This window comes from Falco cherrug, chromosome 4, assembly GCF_023634085.1.
Source record: "Falco cherrug isolate bFalChe1 chromosome 4, bFalChe1.pri, whole genome shotgun sequence".
NCBI classification, from domain to species: domain Eukaryota; kingdom Metazoa; phylum Chordata; class Aves; order Falconiformes; family Falconidae; genus Falco; species Falco cherrug.
In genome coordinates, this window is record NC_073700.1 from 31056818 (window position 1) to 31075302 (window position 18485).

The following is an 18485-nucleotide window of genomic DNA, read 5'->3' on the forward strand; positions in this document are numbered from 1 at the left end:
GCTTTAGTGACAAGAGCTGCTATTATCTCCATCAAACAGGCACAGCCTCGAGTGATTGTGGTAAGCAAGAAAGAGGAACGTTGTTTTTTCTCAGTGCTGGAAAGCAGGAAAAAAAATATTTGCCAGATTGCAAAGAGTTCCGAAAAGGTATCCAGCCTCTCTGGCTGAATTAACCACAAGAATAACCTGCTTTTCCGTGGAACTCTGCTGCTCTCTAACGGTGCCTTAAAGGATTCTCAGCACAAAGTTTACAGGCTCTTCCTGTAGTCGTTTTGTGAAAACTTTTAATGCAAACCAAAAAAACATTCATGAGGTCCTGAAGAGATGTTATCAGGACAGGTAACCCACAGCTCAGGTAGCTACAGCTGCAGCCACAGCCTGGATATTTTGTGTGGTGGGAATGACAGTAAAGCAGAGCCAACACACAGAAAGGTTTGGAGCGTATTTTAGACACAGTAATTGCAGAAGTCCGGAAGGTAGCAAACCTCCAAGAAACACCAATTTTCAGAGCTTTGTATAAATTGAATGTACAAAATTATTATTCGTGAGTACTACTATTTTGATGAAAAATACTAGCACTGGATTAACTGTATGCAGTTAACAGACACTGAGTTTGCACGTATTGCTCCTGGGACATAAACATTTCTTTTGGCACTCTGTGTCCCCATCTCCTGCTACAGCACCAGCAGCAGCTGCCACGGCTTGCCCAGGCCCCAGGCTTCGCTCCCGAGGCAGCTGGCCCACGCGTGGACCGTTCTGGCATGGAACTGGCCACCGCTTGTCCGCCAGCCCCGAGGCAGGAGGCTGGCCAGCCTGCCGGGCACCGGCCGGGGCAGGGCTGAGGCCAAGGCCTCTCCGATGGACCCAAACCCGCCTGACTTTGATGGGAAGGCTCGCTCGGGGGCTTCGGGTGGGAGCGGTCGCCCCCCATGTCGGAATGAGGGGGAGGAAAATAAAATATCAGAACTGGCAGGGGCTGCCCAAGCGCAGGTTGCCCCGTCCCCCCACAGGCCCTGAGGAGGGGCCCAGGCCGCAGACAGGCCTCCCGCCGGCTGCCAGCGCCGCCGCCCGCACACGGGCACAGCGCGGCCGGGCCGGGCGAAGGGCGCGGTGCGGGGCCGGCGAGGGGCGGGAGATGGCGCCTGGCCGGCCGAGCGCGGCGGGTAATGGCGGCTCGGCGCTGAGGGGAGGGCAGCGGCCGCCCTGCGCCATCTCCCCGCGCCGCGGCCCGGCGCAGGGCGGGGGGAGGCGCCGCTTCCGCCGCGGCGGGGCGGGCCTGGCCGGGGAGCGGCGGCGCGGCGGGGCCCGGCGCGGGTAGGGGCGCCGGCGGCCCGTGCTGGGCCTCGGCCCGGGGCTGGTGCCGCCCTCGGGAAGCGCCGGGGCCTGCGGGGCCGGGGGTGGGAAGCGAGGCCCGGGGGTCGCCCCTCGGTGCCGGCCACCGGGAGGGCACGGCGGCCCGGGCGGGGGGCGGCCCGCTCCGCAGGTGCCGTCGCTGTTAAACACGGTTAGCACGGAGCCCTGTAAATGGCAGCTGGTGCTGCGGGGGGTGCAGGCTGGTGCTGCGGGGCGGCTGAATTCCCCCCTCTCCAGTCGGGGGTGTGCGGTGCCGACCCTTGTTCCTGCACAGACATACACCTCCGGATGCTGTTGTGCCCTGAAATTAAGTTAACCCCGGGTATTTGGTGTGGAGAGAAGGATTTGGGCTTTTTATAGCCTGTCACCTCTGTTTGTAACTTTACTTTGTTATTACTGTTGTGTTCTTGCTACTTTATCAGCAGCGATGGAAGCGAGGCCCATCGTGACATCCAAGCAGCGAGAGGAGGTGGTCCACGGGGTCCCGACGGAGGTGGTGTGCACGGCGTTCTCCAACTCCGTCCTCGTGGTGGTCACGCAGTACGGCAAGATGGGGACAATCGTCTACGTGGACCCCAACACGGTCGGTGACAACGTGGGCAGGCCCTCACTTACCACAAAGGTGCTACTGGGCAAGGATGAGGTGAGAGTGGATCTACAGTGCACTGGCAGCAAGGATAAGGGGAAAATATAGTAGGTGGGGGTGTGCAAGTTGCCAGGGAGCTGATGAATCACAGCAGTTAAGCAGTGTTTGTACAGTGGTAAGATTAATTTTAAAATCTCTTCTGAGGAAGAGGGGTTCATCAGAAAAGTATGCGTGCTCATCTGCTCTTTGACTTAACAAAAGTTGAACTAACTGTGAGTGGCTTGGGGATCTGCTGTTTTGTGTCCTACAGGATATGGATCGCTTTGCCATGTTTATGGAAGGTTTGATAAAGTTCATGTTGGTTTAAGAGTTGCAAGATCAAACACAGAGACTTTGATAACCTTTTTTTGGGTTTCTGTTACAGTGAGTTTGTTTTTCTTTTCAAGTTTCTTTTCTCACCCCCATCCCATCTATGCCAGCCCCATAATGGACTTTAGTTGCCCTCTCCCAAGTGTGCCTGCCAGCACCTTCCCTTGATAAAGTTTAATTTGCTTTGTTTCAACAAAATAAGTTTTTTATCAACCATTTCACAGAGCTGGCAAGAAGGCAGAAGAAAAGGTGTTTCACAAAGGGTAAACTAGTCAAGCATTAAAACAAAGTTACAGAGCTACAAGATTATAAGGCTTTCCATCAGGGTTGGAGCTATCAAATATTACTTGCTAACCTTAACTAGAAAATCTCTAGCAACAGAAGTTCCTGATTCTATCTGCAGCTTCCCCTTATGGAGTTCTTGTTCTTCAGCAGTGGCCTTCCTTCTCTGGACAGGAGATGCTTTGCTTTCCCTGGTGTGATACCTGCTAAGGCTGACCACATCCACCCCCAGGCTGGTTTTGTGTTTTATTTGGAAATGGGAAGTGCCTTTGTTTACTTTGTTACATAGTATTTTTAAATCATTTTACCAACTCAATCTAAACTTTAAGAAAACGCTTTTACTAGGTTGCTGCCTTCCGGTTTGTCACCGTTAACATCCCTGTTTGGGATGGTGCACATTTCCAAACCTAACTGGTAGCTAAAATCAAGCAAACTCATCCTTCTGATAAATGCATAACTGTGGATGTAAATACAACCTAGATGAGCTGAATGGTTCAAAGCTGCACCAGGGGAGGTTTAGACTGGACATTAGGAAGCATTTCTTTACCAAGAGGGTGGTTAAACACAGGAACAGGCTTCCTAAAGAGATGGTCGATGCCCCAAGCCTGTCTGTTCAAAAGGCGTTTGGACAATGCCCTTAACAACATGTTTTAACTTGTTCAGCCCTGAATTGGTTAGGCAGTTGGACTAGATGGTCATTGTAGGTCCCTTCCAACTGAAATAGCCTGTGCTATTCTATTCTAGTTTATTATTGTTAAAGAAACCTTATTAACAAGATTATATCCCTTTTCTTCACTCCTTCAGCCTCACTACTTATTTCTGGTTTTCATTATTCTATTAAAATTACAAACAACATGTCTTTTACACATGGCGTGCAAAAACTGTGTATACAATACCAGTTTAGGGTGTCTAGGAATTGCAGAAACAACAGGTTTTTTCCAGAGCTTGTCAGCGGAACATACCCTCTTCAGCAACAAGTTTTTAAAAGATTGTTGTACTTGGAGCCTTCTTCAGAAAGCTGGCTATGATTGAAATAGAGGCATTTTAATCCATGGCATTTCATATAATTTGATATTTGGTGACGTAGTTTGGGTGGGAGGATTAGTAGAAGGAAAGATTCTCCCAAGTTTTCCAAACCAGTGCAAAACTCGATACAAGTGCAGCTCCAGTTAAGTTGTTTCAGGGTGGTTTGGGTGGCTGTCACTCATGGATCCAAACTCTTTCCTTTTAAGCTAGTTAAGAAAGTGCTTTCCAAAGTTCCCTGTACCATGGCTTGGCTATGCTGACCAGCCAAACTGCCTGTCTGTTCCCAATCACATTTGAACAGCTCGGCAAGCTGCACGCTCTCTCCAAGTCCAGTACCGACAGGTTCTTGATGTTCTCTGTGTCTTTGCAGGACTCTTCCTCTCCTAACAGCTGTGGAAGGGCTCTCCCAGCTGTAAGAGTGTACATCTATATACCTTTGCTTTTCAGCCCCTCGTTCATGTTTGTGCCAAAAACCTGGTGGCGTTTGTGTCTCAGGAAGCTGGGAACAAACCTGTTCTTCTCGCCATGGCTTTAAAGGACAAGACCATGGAAGGAATACAAGCTCTACGGGAAGTGATCCGAAGTTGCCAAGTGTGGTAAAGTTGTGCCATCTGGATTCAAGGAAATGATCTTGAGTCCATGACTCATCACCACCTATTTGAAAGGACAAGAAATGAAAATGATGGAATGTCTTTGTGTTGCTTTTGGACAAAATGAGGAATTTTGTTAATTTTTCTCTACTGTGTAGAATACTTGAGGGTTTTGTTACTGTGACAGGTTTGCAGTCCATATAGTCAGTGATGAGACAAGAACAACTGTCTCTACATACAAGAGAAGTATTATTTTTATCACATTGGGTGGGATGTGGATTTGGGAAGCAGCATGGCTCTGCGTTTGTGTCCTGAGGAGCGATAGATGCCAAGCTCTGTAGCTACGCTGTACCGCAAAGGGGAACACCCAGTGCAGAGTGAATAAAAGAAACATTGGCTAATCTAATTTTACCTGTTTTCTTTTTTGCTCTCTGAAGATCACTTCAACTGAAATACAAACCCCAGTAACAAATCAACAGTTGTATAGTAGGAAAGATTTTCTTTCTGTTTTTTAAGGAAATAAGTCCTATATCACCGCTTTGTCCTTATGTCAGACCCTTTCCTGATGTAGTCTGAATCTATGGCTTCTACTTGCGCTCTGGTTTTAAAGAGAGGCAGATAATTATGCTCTGCAAATTTCATGAAAGCTGACATCAGGGTGGAAGATGAAAAACCAAAGTAGTGAAAAAAAGACAAAATAACAGCTGGTTATGGATTACATGGTACCAGCACATTGGAGAGGCAGCACATACATAGGTTGGACTACCTGCAACAAGCTGGCACGTCCCTGAAGCACCTGTTGTAGGAGACATGGGGAGAGAAGGGTTTGGGGGGTTACACAGGGGTGTTTCTCCCGAGTTGATGCAATACTTAATAGCCAAACTGTTGCCATTTGCTTGGAAAGCATACTTGGTTTTACCTCTTCTTGTAAAAATACCACCAAGTAGAAATTTTCAGAGAGCAAGCTGTTACGCACCTCTGTCACTTACACACTTGACAGAGCAGAGGCCGGGGCTTGGGCTCGGGGCAGGGAGGACCTGTGCTGCATTAGGACCTGTTGGTACAGCAGAATTGGTACAGAGCCTGTGCCTGCCCCATGTAGATCCAGCTGCTGGGTCATTTCTGGTGCTAAAAAAATCCCCTAAAAGTAGAAAAGCAGAAAATGGATTTCGAAAGGACTCTTTCCTCTGAAGTAAGGGTTATTTACAGTATTTAAGGGATTATGAGAAATGAAACTATTTTTTAAAAGTACATTCAAAACACTGCGGGCTTGCAGCTGCCCTTGACAAGAAATCTCATCTAAAAATAATTTTCCAAACCGTGCTTCCAAGAATCAAAGATTTGCATCTGTCAGAACTCCAAATTTTCCCTCTTTTACATCTTTTACATTTCTTTTTTTTAATTTTTTTATTATTATTATTTTTTGTCTAGAAGGGCCGAGAGGCATGTGGAATTTGTTAACGTCAGTCTTGGTTTGCTAGTAGGGATTCTTTCCTTACACAAAATTCAATGTATTTCCCAAATCCTGCTGCTCTTACGGTGTGCATAGCTCCAGCAACTTGTAGAAACCATACATTAATTAGCAAATTGAATGTAAATTGCATCTTCCTCTGTGGTGATACAGTGGCATACCACCGCTATGTCCTGAAGACCTGAGTTACTACCTAAATTAGGCAATTGTGAGTTAACCACCTTGATGTCCTGGCCCTGTGTGCCATTGGGTCTGTATGGGATAGTGGGTAAAGAAAGGACAGGGAGATCTCTCCGATGTGATGCTGGGAGCCAGGACAGACTTACCCTGCTGCGTTTCCACGGGCAATAAATTAGACCACGAGCAATTGGTCCTTCGACTTTGCTCCTCTCTGCTCTGCAGTAAACTAGGGGAACAGCCTGCCTCAAAGAACAGGCACAAGCCTGCCGCTGCCACCAGCTGCCTGCCTTTTTGTCGTCACTGTCCTCCAGGTAAGGATTAATTCCCATTTGCGAGAAAACCTGCCTTTGCCACCCAGGCAGAGCTCTGGCCCACGGCCGCAGGACAAGTGCCCGGCTGGGGGCAGCGGCATAGGGCTGCGCCCTGGCTTTCCATCTGTGTTTGCTTTTTGGGCGTGGGTGCCAAGCGAGGCAGACTGGAAAGGTGAGTTGGGGAGTTTTTCCGAGGGAGGCAAAGGCCGACCTGCTGCTCCAGCTGCCGGGCCGGGGAGCAGCCAGGGTGAGCGGGGCGCTGGCACGGCCCGCTGCCAGCGGGCGGGCAGGGCTGGGAGGGTGCCCGGAGGAGGAGTCCCCCGCAGGTGCAGGTGGAGGAGGGCGCAGGGGATGCGGAGGCAGGTGCACGGCAGCCAGACCCGCTCCCGGAGGAGCCCCGCAGGGTGAGTGGGGCCCTGGGGGGCACACAGCAGCCGGGGGTACCCCCCCACAGAGCAGAGTGGGTCCTGAGCACCCGGGGGAGTTGCTGGAGGGGCAGAGCCTGCTGGAAGAGCCCTGTGTGTGCGTCACCTGCTCCTCCAGACGGGCTTTAAGGAGGGCTTGACGCTGCCCTGACTCAATTTATAGCTATGCGCTGTGTAGGTCCTTCCTCCTGGGTGGCCTGGGGTTGGTATGGAGAGGCTGAGCAGGTACATAATGCCGAGCCCTGGCTTTATCTGCTGAAAGCAATCAGGAGCAAAGGCATGTCTCCGGCACTGGTGGGGCTGAACCTGGATGCGCCCCTGCCCAGGGTGGGGGCCAGCGATCCCTCCCCCCTTACCTAGGCACACAGCCAGCACTGCAGCGGTACTAGTGGGGGCTGCTGGAGCTCACCTTTCCTTTCTGACTGCTCCAGCCCCACGGGGGCTGCCACCGAGGTAGGAATCTGTCCTGGGTGCTCTGGGACACTGGGAGGGATACGAGCTGGGAGTTGAGGCTCTGGCAGCCTGCAGATGGAGGGGAATCCTTGGCAAAGTGAAAAGCCCTGTTTGCAGGTGGCCTGCCTTTAACATAGGTTTCACTGCTCAGTTGATCTGCTTAGTGCTCACTTAGCAGCTCTAATACCCCAGGCAGTGAGCGTAACAGGTAGACACTGCGTGGCAGGTACCTGCAAGGTGTCTGAAAACTGCCAGACTGGATGTGGCACTGGTGCAGTCCTATTGAGGAGCTGAATTTTGCAGCTAATACTGTTCTCCGTGTCTCCTCGCTGCCTTTGTTTTGGAAGCAAATGGCCCTCTAACTGCATTGAATTGCCCGGCTACCTTGCACAGCCGGGATCTAATTACCTCTGGAGCTGGGAGCCCTGTCTCCGAGTGGCACCGAGCCTTTTGTTTTTAATGACTTGCTCCGCCGCCGTGTTCAGAGTGTGACAATGTGGGGGAGCCTGCCAGGACCAGCTGCTGGTGCCACCGTGCTTGTACTGCAATGGCTGGGAAAGCTAATGGGAGTTGGGATGTCTTGGGCCAAGCATCTGTGGCACAGCACTGCGTTGAAAACAGAATAAATGGGTCTAGTGATGAGCACAGCTCGCTGCCATGTCCTGGGAAGCGAGCTGGATCACGTCCTTCCCTATTGTGAAGCTCTGGCAGAGGGAAAGTCTGGCCAAATGCAGCCTTATGGCCCCAACCAGCAGCAGGGCAGCCCCTAAAAAGACTGAGGAGTTATGGGGAATGGGGGACAGCCAGGCTTTCACCTCCCTCCCTGTGCCACAAGCTATCTCCGTCCTCCTGTTAATGTTTACAAGGCAGGTCTGGTGGTGGTGTGGTCTATCCAAAGACCAGATCCCTCCCCGGCTCTCCCTGGGATCCTTTCTCCTGCTGGCTGGGGCAGGGCCGTGGGATGGTCACAGGGAGGAAAAACCCAGCTCCGCTGCCTCTGTAACACTATCAGCCCATTTCTCCAGCCATCTCCAGCTCCACTTCCCCACTCACAGGTGCAGGTACGCTGGGGTGAGCTCCTGGGACCTGGCCAGCACGCTGCTGCCCTGGGCATCTCCGCTTACAGGCGGCTCCTGCCAGGCGGAGGGGGGGAGGAAAGTATTTTTAGGTCTGTTGATCTGACACCAGCTGAGTTTCCTCTCCTGTGAGGTTGGGGTTCGGCAAGAGGGCAGGAGAGGAAGCAGCAGGGCGAGCTCTTGCTTTGGTTTGTTTTCTGTGTTTAGTTGGACTGAGGTCATTCCCTACCACTCTTATCTGCGGCAGATATTTTCTTGCCTCTCACCAGTTCATTGCTTACAGTTTTACCCCCAGGCGATAGTTACCCAGCAGCTAACATCTTTGTTTATTAACAGTGCACAAAGAAGCATCTATATTGTTAGAGCTCTGCTCACAGGTTGTTGGGGTTTCTTTTAAACCGCTATTGTTATACTTGGGGGAAAAAGCAGTTTTCCATAGATTAGCAGAAAGAGAGGCCAAACATAGCTGTTTATGCATCTGTTGGCCTTGAGATATGAAGCTGCCCCATAAATAAGAACATAATATGGTTGGTCCTTGCTGTCTGGAGCCACAGGGTACACGGTGTTCATATGCCCTGGCCACCCTCTGCGCTGGGAATGCTCAGTGCCTTGAGGCAAATAGCCTTGGGGAAGACAGACCTGCCAGGGAGATGCTGGAGCACTACAGCATCCTCAAAGGGAAGCAACTCTGCCTTCGACATGGCAGGCTGGCTCCCTTGTGGTTAATTTGGGTGCAGGAGGGACCGCTAGCTGCCCTTCAGGTCTTGGGGTTGGTATTGCTGGCTTACCAAGACCCCTCCGATCCCAAAATGGATGAGGCCGGCCAAAATGCCGAACATCTGGCTTCCCGAGCAGCCTTGGGCTTTGCCCCAGCAGGCGATGCATGACAAAAGGAGCCAAATCTGGGAGGAACCACAGGGATCCCAGTGTTTTCTGGGCTCCCAAGGAGGACCCTGCATTGTCCTGATGGCTCCTTGATAAGGGACTCATTATCATGGGTGAAGGATGTGTTTAACACTTAGGTCTGTGGGTCCTGATGGAAAAGGGTCCTGAGCCACAAGTGTGGACTCACAGGGGCACAAATGTAGGCAGGTCTTTCCCTGGCAAACAGGATAGTGATCCCTGAGAAATCAAGGAGCAAGGCTGGGAAGGAGAAGTGTTTTGGGGGACACAGGGACTGCATACAGCTCCTCGGAGAAAAGAGGGTCTGCTCTTGAAGGATGTTTGCATTTTCCTGCTGGCAAAAGCAAACCCAACCATAGTGAATAGGCTGGTTTGGGTGAGGGACACCCTGGGAAAACCCTGGGGAGGAGATAAACCTCACAGGAGGTTTGTCTACACTGTGTGGGCTGTGAAATCCGCTGGGACCTTCCCCTTTACCAGCTTACCTTGGTCCTGCCTTCCTGCACCACTCCCCTTGTCTCTCCCTGCCTGCAGATGAGTAATGTCACACGTGCCTTGCCCTCTCATGAGTCGCCCGGCACCCAAGGGTCCAGCACAGTGGATGGGCAGGCCTCAGCACCCTCATCCCCAGCCCCTGCCCTGCTCACGGCTGCGCACAACGATTCCCAGCATGACCAGCAGCTTTTTCTGACCACAACGGCGGCACAGGTCATCTCTGGCATCTTTGTGTGGTCAGCACTCATCATCACCTTCCACCAGGTATGGGCTGGAGCGCAGGCAGGGCTCAGTGCTGGGGTTCACGCAAAGACAAAATGATTGATTGGCCCCAGGTTCACCGCAAATCACTCAGCTCTGGATAAATATTTCCTCCTGTTGCTGCCCAGAGGCGATATCTTCATGTCGGGAGCCTGGTGCTGGCAGTTCGGGATGGTGGACTTTGCCCACTCGCTCCCCAGGTGGCTGCCAGAGCTGGGAGAGGCTGCAGGGCATCGGCAGTGCCCAGAGGCAACACCCAGCGGGGTTTCTCGTCTGGCACCCCCAGGGTCTGTGTCTTTGGGGTGCACACCACCAGCTGCTTTGAAACATACTGCCAGTGGGCATGGTTTTGGGTGCTGAGTGGATCCCTGCTGCTGAAGGCAGCTCTGGGGCGAGCTGGTACCTCTGAGCACTGGGACAGGGCTGCACGAGAGCTGGCATGGAGGAGGGCATGCTCCTCACACAGCCCTGGGGAAGGGTCCTAATTTCCACGTTTTTGTGGAACTGGGGACTGGGATGGAGCCTGTTTCACGTGTCTGTTCACAACCATGGGCCTCTGGTGGAAAGCTGGAAGTGCTCTCACCCCCGGGAGGAGGGCTGAGATGGGACGAGCCTCCCGCCGCCCTGTGGGCTGGGGGTACCTCCCGTTCCCCTCCTGACCAGTGATAGCTACAGCTCTGCAGACTGGGCACTTTGCAGATCTACACACACCTGAGGAATTACACTGTCCCCAAGGAGCAGCGCTACATCATCCGCATCCTCTTCATCGTGCCCGTCTATGCCTTTGACTCCTGGCTCAGCCTCCTCCTCCTCGGAAGCCACCAGTACTACGTCTACTTCGACTCGGTGCGCGACTGCTATGAAGGTGAGTGCAGCCTCTCCTTGGCAGGGAGGCTGATGGCAAAGCAGGGCTCTCATCTCACTGGCCTGCCTCTGGAGCATCCTGGATTGCGCAGAGTGGCAAATCTCCATCTCTTTCACTTCTCACTCTCCCTCTGTGCAGAGGTTTTCCCCTTCTTTCTCCATCAGCAGCAGGGAGGGGATAAACCCATGGGCAGACACGAGCTGGTGCCTTTCTGATGCCTGCCTGCAGCTTTAGAGGGACCCCAGCATCATGCTCCTGAGGAAAAAGGTTTTCTGGCTGCCTTTGGGGTGGAAATGCAGCTTCTCTAAAGCAGAAGGTAGACATACCTAAGAAATGGGAGAGCTGAAGTGTTTTGAGGTGCAGGGGAAGCTCATCAGAGTTGAGGCTGCTCTTCCACCTTGTTGCTCTCCCCCTGGGGAACGGAGGGGTGTGAGCATGTGTATTACTTCAGGTCTGGAGTATAGGAAAAATAAGTGATGGGAATGTCCAAGAAAACTGTTGAGGATCTGCTCCTTGCTGGCCATCAGCCGCTTGTGCTGCCCCTTAGCAATTCTGAGGTCCTTCCACACAGATGCTGCTGGCCATTGCACTCCTGCCTGGGCTTTTTTGGGGGTGTGGGGGCCAGCTCCACAAGTGCTGCTGGGACATCCAAGTGCTGCCACATGCATGTATGGACTCTGTGCGTATGGAGGAGCTGCTGCGTCTGCAACAAACCCTGTGCACATGGTGCGGTGCTTCTGACTCCGCTTGGAAGTCAGGTGGATTTGACCTGCTGCTCCCCTCACGGGGCTCCCAACCCACCAGTGTACCAAATCCTGATGTGGTGCTGGGGTGGATGAGAGAACATGTGAGCAGGAAGGAGTGTGAAATGTAACAACCCTCTCCTGGATCTCTATCAGCCCTGCTGATTGTGTCTGCCCTTGCCTTGCCAGCTTTTGTGATTTACAGCTTCTTGAGCCTGTGCTTTGAGTACCTTGGAGGGGAGAGCACCATCATGACAGAGATCCGAGGGAAGCCCATTGCGTAAGTCCCAGCATCCCACGAGTTCCTCAGCCCTCCACCCGCTTTCCCCATCCAGCAGCCCTCACAACATCTCCTCGGCTTCTGCTTCCAGGTCCAGCTGCTTTTATGGGACCTGCTGCCTTCAGGGTATGTCCTACTCCATCGGGTTCCTGCGCTTCTGCAAGCAGGTGGGTACCCGCCGGGGTGCACCAGCTCCGCTCCCCTCCAATACGGGCTCTCTGGGTGGCAGGTCCCTTCCCTGCTGCCCTGCCGAGAAGGCTCTGCTTCGTCGCTCTCCCAAGATGCTCTTTTTGGGTTTGTTTTTTCCTCCGAGGGAGGCAGCTCACCCAGCTCGCCGGCACCTGGCCAGCAGCAGGGCGCCAGGCTCGCTGTCCTTGCCTCTGACTCACTGCTGAGTCAGGGTCTCCTCCCACTGCAGAGCTGAGATTGCCATCTCTGTCCAGCCCCAGGTTAGCCTGGACGGCTCTCAGCTCTCCAGGGCTGCACTGTGGGCTGAATCTGGCACTGCTCTGTCCCCAGGCCACCCAGTCCCCCCCCTCCAAGGGGCTACGCTGCTTTTCAGGAGCTGCCTTGCAGGAGCCCTGCTCCCCTCCCGTCTGCAGACCCTGAGCTGGTTCCTATCTCATCCTGCAGCATTCTCCACTCCCGTCACGGAGAACTGCTCTGTCCTCTGTCTCTGTCCTAGGAGCAGAGAGGGCTCATGCAGCAGGGCTGGGGCTGGCAGGCGCTGCGGGGGTCGGTGGGTACCCCTGCTGCCCAGGGTACCCCGTGTTTCTCCCCTGTGCAGGCCACGCTGCAGTTCTGCGTCGTGAAACCCCTCATGGCAGTCATCACCATCGTCCTGCAGGCGTTTGGGAAGTACCACGACGGGGACTTCAAGTGAGGATGCTGGGTCACGTTGGGGAGGGTGAAGGGGACAGGACAGGTCCCTGCTCCATCACAAGGGACAGGGTGTCCTGCCAGCCCCCCGCCCCAGGGAGCTGCACCACGGGTAGTGAGGGCACAGAGAGCCCAAAGCACCAGGGAATGGAGACTCACTGGCCCCCAATAAGAAAGAGATGAAACTCCTGTGAGCCATAAGGTCCCACCAACAGAGAAAAGCTGAGAGTGGCCCCCTGCTCCCCCATTTCTCCCTGCCTCTCCTTCCCCTCCTGAGCTGTGCTCTCCCCCACGACAAAGCTATGCACTTCTCCCCTCCCCATTTCATCCTTCTTTACTTCCTGTTGCACTTGCTTCGCTTCCCACAGCCCAGGGCAGCAGCTCTCTCTCTTCCCACAGTGTCCGAAGCGGCTACCTCTACATCACCATAATCTACAACTTCTCCGTCAGCCTGGCACTTTATGCCCTCTTCCTCTTCTACTTCGCCACCATGGACCTGCTGCGCCCATTTAAACCAGTCCTCAAGTTCATCACCATCAAGGCAGTCATCTTCCTCTCCTTCTGGCAAGGTGGGTCCCACCACAGATGCCCAGTGCTCCTCCTCCCACAGCCCCACCTGACCCAGGGATGCAGGACCAGAGCTGATCCCTCTCCCTTCCTCTGCACAGGGACACTGCTGGCAATCCTGGAGAAATGTGGGGTGATCCCTGAAGTTCAGATCATTGATGGGAAGGAGGTGGGAGCTGGGACAGTGGCTGCTGGCTACCAGAACTTCATCATCTGCATCGAGATGCTCTTTGCATCCATTGCCCTGCGCTACGCATTCACTTGCCAGGTGTACAGAGAGAAGAAAGAAAACTCAGCAGGTAACTTTTCCTCTCCTCTTCCTTCCTTCATCGGTGACTGAGGAAAGAGGAGACTCACACACACACACACCCCCTTATAGCATTACCAATGGGATGCTAAAAACCACCAGAGGAATTTCCTTCCCCAGTGCTCTGTGAGTTCCTTCTGCCTTTTCCCTCATGATACCCACAAGCCATAGCGAGTGGATAGGAAGAGGGACTTCTGTGTGGATGGGCAGAATTAGGGCATTTTGGTATTACAGCACATGCTGCTGGAGACAATCCATCCTCTTTGAAACAGAGCTGGGGTTGCCTTCCTTCTCCTAGGAACTCGTCACTGCAAGCTGACGTGTCCCACAATGAGCCCCTGATCTTGAATTTCTAAGGAAAAGTGTCACTCCAGTCTCAGAGTGCTTGGGTTCATGTCTGTCTGATGTCCCATCACCCTCCCACTCCTTCTTTTTCAGCAAACCTTGCCCCGATGCAGAGCATCTCAAGCGGGCTGAAGGAGACCATAAGCCCCCAGGACATCGTGCAGGATGCGATCCACAACTTCTCACCCACATACCAGCAGTACATCCAGCAGTCAATGCAGGAGGCAGAGCACAAAGCACCAGGGGAGAATGGGCATGTAGCCTCCAAGACACATGGACCGAGCAGCAGAAAGAGCAAAAACATTGAGAAGAGAGTGCTGATCCCGTCTGATGAGGAGCTGTAGGAGACACTGGAGAGGACAGTGACACTGGAGAGGTTTAAACCCATGCAAATGGGATGTGTCTCAAGGCTGAGATAACCTGGTCTAATCAGAGTATGAAGAAGCCAGGAACTCTACCCAATAAGCCAGTTCCTTGAAGGGAAGATGCAATAACCCAGGGAAAGGTTAAAACAAACAGTGCCAGCTTCTGCTGTCCCATCTCTACTGGTGTTAAGGATGGGGCTGTCTTTGCTTCTGCAACTAAGCAGCCCTGCGTTGCTGCCCAATGCTTGTGTCTCTGTGCCAGCCCCATGCCCACGCTGGGGGATGCCAGGCAGGGAGGGGGGGGCAGGCTGCAGGACAGACCAGCCACCCTCACCCTCCTCTTACCTCCAAGCAGTGCTGAGGCCTGAGAGGAATGCTTTTCTCAGCACAGTTCTGCTCTAGTTTCTCCTGATTTGAGTAAAAATTGATCTCCAAGGGCCCCGTGGAGAAAACCGGCCCAGGAAGGTGACTTCACTTCACCTCAAAACCCGGTAACGGTTGAAAGACGTCATTCTTTATTTTTACATCTTTTCCCCCTCTCCTTCTCCCAGAAAAGCCTACTGAGTTGCGCAGAAGACCTTTACCAGGGAGGAAGAGAAGTCATCCTCTTCTCCTTCCAGATGGAGATGCAGCTGCCTGCATAACTCCCCCGGGGATCTGCGGTGGGACCTTGCTCCGGACTAATGCGGGGTCTTGCAGCTGCATTTCTGAGAGCTGCCTGTGACAGAAGTGCTTGTTTATGTCTAAACCAGCTTATCTCAGAATGGATCAGAAGTTAAAAGGGATTCCAGCTTCCTTATCAGAGTCTTTATTAGGGAACCAGACTGTGACTGCTGGTGGTAGGAATGCGCTTACTGGGAACTGTGTGTTCCTCCTAACCCTTCACTATTTACCGTCCCTGGGCTTTGCCCAACCTGTGGGAAGACAGGCAGGAGCTGTGCCCAGCTGGGTGATGGTGGTGGGGATAGGGACGCTGGGGGATGCTGTTGCTCAGAGCAGGACTGCTGGTGCAGGAAGACAGGGCATGGGAGGATTCTCCCCATATCAGCGATGGACAGTGCACATCCTTCTGTTAAACTTCCTCTCTTCCTCCTCCCCAATTTTTAGTCCAATTTCTATTCCCTTGTTAATCAGAAGATCCCTGGGAACTTACTTTGGCACCGGCTGGGCTGTCGTTTGAGGGTGGAAGCTGGGTAGTGGAAGGACGAGGGCAAGTCTGCAACCTCAGATTTGCAGTCATTTGGCAAACCAACCAATGAATAAGGCTTAGAGCTGTTTTACACACAACTCCTAGCGTCTTGGGTTTTTTCCTCTGCTCTTAAGCTGCAAAATGTAAATCACAACGTGAAATTATTTTATTTATGAGGGTTTTTTCTAATAAACAGCAGTTTCTACCAGGGAGTGAGCAAGTGTTTTCACTTAGCTCAGCAAGCAGAGTCCACGATCTGCCTGTTCCTGCTCTAATGCTGATGCTCTTAAGCTCAACGTCCTCTCTGCCCCTCAGTGCTGGCCCAGCAGAAATACCTGCACACGCAGCATCCTGCACATTTTGGCATTCCACAGGATTTGTGCTCATCTTTTTCCCTTCACAAAGAGTGTGCGTGTCCCCCGCTTCCTCTCCTTGCGCTGCACCTCTTCCAACCCTTGCCTGGGCTGTGGATGCAGCAGTTCAGAGCTGCTGGATCTGCTGTAGCCAAACAAAACCCAGACTCCAGCACCACCAAGACAACCTCTATTTATTATTATTGGAGAAGTCTTACTGTGCTGGAAGCCCGGACTCCACACGAGCAGCCTATAGCTAAGCCAGTCTTGCAAGTCCCTCTGCTCCAAAGCACCACTGCTTATACCTGTTCAGCCGGCGAGACCGCTGCCACTTCTCCTGCGATGAGATCCATAAACAAGAGCCATATGCTCCATGCATCCAGGCATCCATCCAGGGTCTTGCGCATCCTGGGAGCAAGACTGTCCTGCCCACAAAGCGCAGCCTCAGTGCTCAGGGACGAGGCTGCTTGGCTTTGTAACGCAGCCAGCACCGAAGCGGGGACATCTCTGAGCTGAACATCTTGGTCTTCTCCAACCCTCGGGGAAAGGGCCGGCCACAGCTGCAGGAACAGAGGCTGCTCCGGCTCCCGGGGTGAGGACAGACTGCAAAGGTGGTGATGGCACATCTGCTGGCGAGCTCGCAGCCACTGAGATAAAGACTTGCACAAGAACACAGCAAGAAACATAGTTGTACTTCACTGCACAAATGATCGACTCTGGTGCATAATGGGCTGCATTCATTGCTCTTGCCAGCAGGTGCAATTCCCACTGCAGACAGTAACATTTGCCTATTTATGTCAAGCCCTGATTACTGTATTATATGTAAAACAGGTTCTTCTTGCAAGCAAAACAAGGGGGGTGGGGGGTGGGGGGAATCAGCTGTGACTCATCCAAGTCAACAGCATGATACCAGCCTGAAGGAGCCGTGCTGGGCTGGACACCAGCTGGCTGCTGCACTGTGCAACAGCAGGCAACACTCCTCTCTCCAGCAGGCGCGAGCTTGGCCTCCCGGTCGTCCTTTTTCTTGGAGAAAGGAGAGAGGCAAGAGCTTACGGCTCAGGCTGGGCGCTGTCACGGCCCTCAGGCCGTCACACTGTCAAAACACTTCCACAGGGGACAGAAACACCAACGGTGTCGTAGGCTGAATGAATTCCCCCGCAGACACGGTCCTGTGCTCCTCTGCTAACACATCTCCTCCACCTCTTCAGTAAGGACGCAGGGAATGCTGGCGATGAGCACACGGGTGACCTACACAGGAGCCCGGCTGTGCCTGGAGCCACGCCAGCAGGCAGCTTGGGAGGAACAGGCTTCTCTCGCTGCCAGCAGCAGGCTCTGGTGGTCGGCAGATTTGTTTTCCAGTTGTCACTCGTCCTCAGGCTTTCCCCAAGGACGAGACGGGGCTGTATCGATCCTCCCGGTGCTTTTTGGGCTGGTGTCGGGCATGCATCCTGGTGGGGCATGCTCTGCCATCGCACCCACCAGAGCTAGCGCCGACCGCGCTTCCCACCAGCGGAGGGGAAGGAAGGTGGCCGCCAGTGCCGCAGCGGAGCCAGTGCTCTCACACATGGCTGCTTGCCTCACAACACCCAGTCGGAAGCAGAGAGGCTTTTTTTTGGGTGCTAGCCACCCACCAGCCAGCCCCTGGGTCCAGCTGCTGAGAGGCAGCAGGCTGCCAGACCTGCATCGGAGAGCAGGATCCATGCTTTTGGAGGCCTGTTGGCAAAGATGTTTCTCCCCCCAGTTCCAGGACCTTCTCCTCCCATAACCATGGTGAAGGTTGTTGCCTCTCACTGCTGCACCTCCACCAGGCCCATTCCCAACACTTTTTTTCCTCCTGAACTAACCCTCCTCCATCCTTCTAATAGACATGGCTGGGCTGGCCCACCTCCCTCTCTCCTGGTTGCCGACCCTCCAGGCAGGAGCTGAAGCAGCTGATGATTTTCTTGCTCAGCACAGTGACTGCAATTGCCCCCCAGGCTTCACCCACATCCCGGCTCAGCCAAGCCTGCCTGACCCCACCTCTGTGCCTAATGACCATCCATTACCTGCTGACACACAAAGCCTTCTCAGCCCTGCTTCTCTCCACTTTGCTCTACCTCTAATTCCGACCTCGGCCAATGCACCCATCTGTCTCCAACCTCTTGCCTCAACCCAGCACATGCCAAGTGTTTTCCTCCTCCTGCTGTCCCCTGAAGAAAATCCACCACTTCGAATAGGGGATTAAAGCTATCACAGCCCCTAGGAGCTCACAGGCACAAGGTACCAGGCTCTTTAAAGCCCAAACAGGTAAAAACAGAAAGATGAAATATGGATGCAAGGGGTCAAAGCAGTTGATTCACAAGCAGTCGCATAGGAAACCAGTGAAGGGACATTGCACAACCCAAAGGAGGAGAAGGGAGCATCTTCTCCAGCACTGTGACCTGTCTCACAGCACAGGGTCTCCAAGCCATGAGTGGCCTTGCACAGCCACCTCTCACCATCATGACTGCAACAGCCTTGCGCTACCATAAATACCCACCGACTATATGCAAAGGCACAGCCTGTGTTAGAACAGATAGAGGTGGTCCAAGCGTGGGATCTACCAGACAAGCAGCTTGGACAAGAGCTACCCCTTAAGCATGTTCCAAACACGCCAAGGAAGCTCCACAGCAAGGCTGGGAGATGGGCGAGCTGGCTGTGCCGGGCTGGGTCAGATGCTTGCAAAAGCCCGACAGCAGTCACACTCACCCTAGTCCAGCCTGCCTCCCAAAAAACACATGGCCTGGCCCCAGTGCCACAGCTGGCTGCACGCTGCACCAGGGACAGGCGGGC

The 18485-nt window shown here is 53.4% G+C and overlaps 2 protein-coding genes across 7 annotated transcripts; both read left to right on the forward strand.

The window, feature by feature from the left end:
- The first annotated feature begins 890 nt into the window (after nt 1-890).
- PSMG3 (proteasome assembly chaperone 3) lies at nt 891-4612 on the forward strand. 6 transcript variants are annotated; one of them, XM_027803958.2, is made up of 3 exons: nt 891-910; nt 1779-1996; nt 4064-4612. In XM_027803958.2, the coding sequence occupies exons 2-3, from the start codon at nt 1781-1783 to the stop codon at nt 4214-4216; spliced, it is 369 nt and encodes a 122-aa protein (XP_027659759.1). In that variant the 5' UTR covers nt 891-910; nt 1779-1780; the 3' UTR covers nt 4217-4612. The 6 variants fall into 6 exon arrangements, with proteins under 6 accessions (XP_027659759.1, XP_055565570.1, XP_055565571.1 ...); XM_055709595.1 differs by lacking the exon at nt 891-910 and adding an exon at nt 1032-1163; XM_055709596.1 differs by lacking the exon at nt 891-910 and adding an exon at nt 1202-1314.
- Nucleotides 4613-6508: 1896 nt separating this feature from the next.
- TMEM184A (transmembrane protein 184A) lies at nt 6509-18428 on the forward strand. The gene is made up of 9 exons (XM_027803968.2): nt 6509-6572; nt 9560-9784; nt 10481-10646; nt 11579-11669; nt 11761-11836; nt 12457-12548; nt 12948-13117; nt 13217-13414; nt 13861-18428. The coding sequence occupies exons 2-9, from the start codon at nt 9560-9562 to the stop codon at nt 14109-14111; spliced, it is 1269 nt and encodes a 422-aa protein (XP_027659769.1). The 5' UTR covers nt 6509-6572; the 3' UTR covers nt 14112-18428.
- Nucleotides 18429-18485: the final 57 nt, after the last annotated feature.